This window comes from Aptenodytes forsteri, unplaced genomic scaffold (assembly GCF_000699145.1).
Source record: "Aptenodytes forsteri isolate BGI_AS27 unplaced genomic scaffold, ASM69914v1 Scaffold409, whole genome shotgun sequence".
NCBI lineage: Eukaryota > Metazoa > Chordata > Aves > Sphenisciformes > Spheniscidae > Aptenodytes > Aptenodytes forsteri.
In genome coordinates, this window is record NW_008796191.1 from 5,153 (window position 1) to 8,303 (window position 3,151).

General features: G+C 63.6%; 1 protein-coding gene across 1 annotated transcript in view; it reads right to left on the reverse strand.

Moving 5' to 3' along the window:
- Positions 1 to 40: 40 nt before the first annotated feature.
- The window catches only part of STARD3 (StAR related lipid transfer domain containing 3), a 19,323-nt gene continuing 16,212 nt past the window's right edge, over positions 41 to 3,151 (reverse strand). Inside the window, exons 14-15 of the mRNA XM_009287978.2 lie at positions 2,782 to 2,875; positions 41 to 776 (exon numbers count right to left, since the gene is read on the reverse strand). Coding sequence (XP_009286253.1) covers positions 681 to 776; positions 2,782 to 2,875 — 190 coding nt within the window. The 3' untranslated portion in view covers positions 41 to 680. The remainder of the gene's footprint in view (positions 777 to 2,781; positions 2,876 to 3,151) is intronic.

Consider the following 3,151-nt stretch of genomic DNA (forward strand, 5'->3'; position numbering starts at 1 on the left):
CCCCAACACCCACCCCCCCAAAAAGGATAAAAGTCTCTGCTTAAGGCAAATCGTGGGCTGCCTCCGCCGGGAGCCGCAGGCAGCAGGGGGAGGACGAGCTCAGCCAAGCCCCGAGGGGAGGCCTGGGCAGCCCGAAGCACCAGGGAACAGCCCCCGGAGCTGCACGGACCCCCCCTCCCCTCCTGCAGGGAGCCGGGTGAGAGGTACAGCCCCTGGGACGACGGCCGTGAGCCGGGCCCGAGCTGCCCCTTTGCCCCCGTGTGCGGAGGCTTCATCTGGACAGACAGCGAGAGGGGACGGACCTGTGTCCTCGCCCTCACGGGGGCCTTCTCCTCTGGCCCCTCTTTCTCCTCAAACTGGGGCACAAGTACAGGAGTCTGGGGGTCACAGATGAGCCCCCAACCCCTGGGTGAGGGGCAGGGGTAAGTCAGACCCAGAGGAGGGCAGGGCAGGGGTTTGGCACGCAACAGTCAGTGGTTTCAGGGCCCCGGTTAGGGGGAACCGTGGTGGGAGAAGGAGCTGAGCACCCTCCGGCCTCATCTCAGCGCTGTTAGTACGGGGCATCCTCTCCTGGGGGGTCGCGGCGAGGCCCTGGGGGCCGCGGGGTCCTCTCCCGGCTGTCCCCTGGCCGCAGAGGAGAGAGGGCAGAGGAATGTCCGGCGAGGGCAGGTCCCCGCTGCTCACGGCTTGCCGGAAAGCTCGCTGACCCGCTGGTGGAAGGCGAACAACATGGTGGCAGCCAGGCTCTGGTGGATCAGGTAACGGGGCAGGCGACCCTGCGGGGAAAGCAGAAACGCAGGGAGCTGTGAGTCAGGGCAGCACGGAGGCATCGCTGGGCTGGGGGCTCGGGGCTGGCCCCCGTCCCGACCCGGCGGCGTCGGCCCGGGCTGAGGGATGCACAAGCACCGCAGCGGGGAGCTGCCGCTTTCAAGGAGCTTGTTCCGGGGGAGGAATTGAAACGCGTTTTGATTTCTCTAAAAAGCCCTGCACTTCTCAACCCCAACCGCCTCGGCCCGTGCTCTATTATGTGAGATGCATTAAAAAAAAAAATTAAAAAAAAAAATAAAATCCGGAGCAGCGCGGGGGCTTGCGCAGGGTCACGGGGCAGAGAAGGGGTCCGAAGTGCAGGCGGGGACCAACTATCCTGGGGGGTCAGGGGTCATCCTTGCCTCTGCGGGGGAAGGGAGCTGAGGCAGGGCTGGGAGCAGCGCCGGGGGCTTGCGCAGGGTCCCGGGGCAGAGAAGGGGTCCCAAGTGCAGGCGGGGATGGCCGGCCAACTATCCTGGGGGGTCAGGTAGGCACAGGAGGACACCCCCGCCCCCAGCCCCTTGGATTAGGGTGTTTCAGCAGGGCAGGAGGCAGAGAGTTTTCCCTGGAGCAGGTTTTCTCTGCGACACGGGGGCAGGAGATTGCGAGACTGTTGGTCCAGGGGCCATTTCAGACGCCTCCCCGTAACGAGCTCCAGGGCGAAGCTCCGTCACGGACACAAATACACACGCACACACGTGTGTAATCCTCACCCTTCGTCGCAGGAAGGGATGAGCCATGTGCTATAAATACTCCTTCAGGGCCAAAGGAAATAGCAAGGCAGCACAGAAGAGGGGTCTGGGCACTAGCAGAGCCCTTCAAGGAAGATGGTGGAAGCAGTTGACAGGCGGGTTATTAATAGCTCGGCCGCTACGGCATTTCTTCCAGCAGCAGAGGCAGGCAGTGGGCGAGCGCTCTCCGGCCCGGGAAGCACAAGGAACGTCTTTCCTTTCTGAGCCCCATCTTGCACAACCAAGTGGGTTCGTTATCCCTCCAAACCCACGCGTTACGGAGGGGCGGAAGAGGCATCGGAGCCAGATCCGCGGAAGAAAACGCATCTCCAGCGCCAAGGGGCACGAGGCCGCGCTCTGCTCTGCCCCTGCTTTCCCTGCCCAGGCAAGCGCTTCTGCAAATCCTTTCCAAAGCGACTCACAAGGCAGGCAGGAGCTGATCTACTTTGTGGGGAGGGAGGGACGTGGGAGGGGAGGGGGCCGCACAGCTTTGCAGCAGAGCGCTGATGAATGGAGCCTTTGTGCTCGCTGCTGCAGCGCCGTTACCACGTCAACCTTCAGCGGAGGCAGAAAACGGGCCAGCTCCGCTCCCCCCATCCGCCCGACCCCGGCTCCCTTCGTGCGCTGCCTTTTGTCTGGGCCACCAGCAAAGGACTCGACACGCAGCTCCGCAAACAGCTCCAGATCTGGGTCATCTCATACGGCCAAAGCGCCGTTCCCCGGGTGCGGACACAGCCCCACGCGCTCCAGGGGTGGCCGTGTTTGTACCAGGGTGTCTGGGAGCAGGGCACGCAGGGGCGAGCGTATCACCCCTTCAGCGGGTTCCTGGGAGCAGCAAGCAGCCAGACAACACTTCACATGCCCAACTATTTTCGGTCCCCAAAGAGGGTAAAAATCTCCTCTCCCCCCGCGTCCTGCACACAGAGATGCGAAAGCCCTAAGCAAGATCTCTGCCAGGTACGGAAGAGCTTCCCCAGCCCACACTGGGGCAACTTCAGGGGGAAAGAGGGTGATTTTCAGGTAGCCTTTAACCTCCCCCTGCAAAACTCGAGTCCCTTTAGGGCAGCCTTTGATATTGAGCCGCTTTCAGAAGCGGCCAGCAGGACTGCAGCCGCTGGGAGCACAGAGCAGGTCCTCAGCACGCAGCCTGCGCTACGCAGGGGGTGTCGGAGCCTGCTGGTGAGCTCTGCTGGGGACGGGATACGGCCGCAGCGCTCGCGCATCAGCAAAGAACCGGCTTTACCTTCAGGTCCGTGTTGAGAATCCAGATGAACGTGCAGACCCTGGGGTTGCTGGGACATTTCAGTACAATGAATCCTCCAGGCCCGTTCTCACCCCTGCGGGGAACCAAGAGCACAGAGTCAGAGCCGGGGCCGGCTGAAAAGCCGTTCTCTAACGCTCCGGGGCGCACCGCACCGATCCTGCGCTAGCTCCTGCGACAGCAGCCACCCCCTCCGCCTGGCAGCGAGGACTGGAGCCCAGCGGGGTGAGAGCAGATGCGCAGAGTGCCCGGGAAGGTATCTGCTTTGGCTGCAGGCACACGAGCAAGCACGGCAAGGCAGGTTTCCCACAGGTGCCTTGGCAGCGGCGGGGGGCCGGCGGGGGGCCGGGGG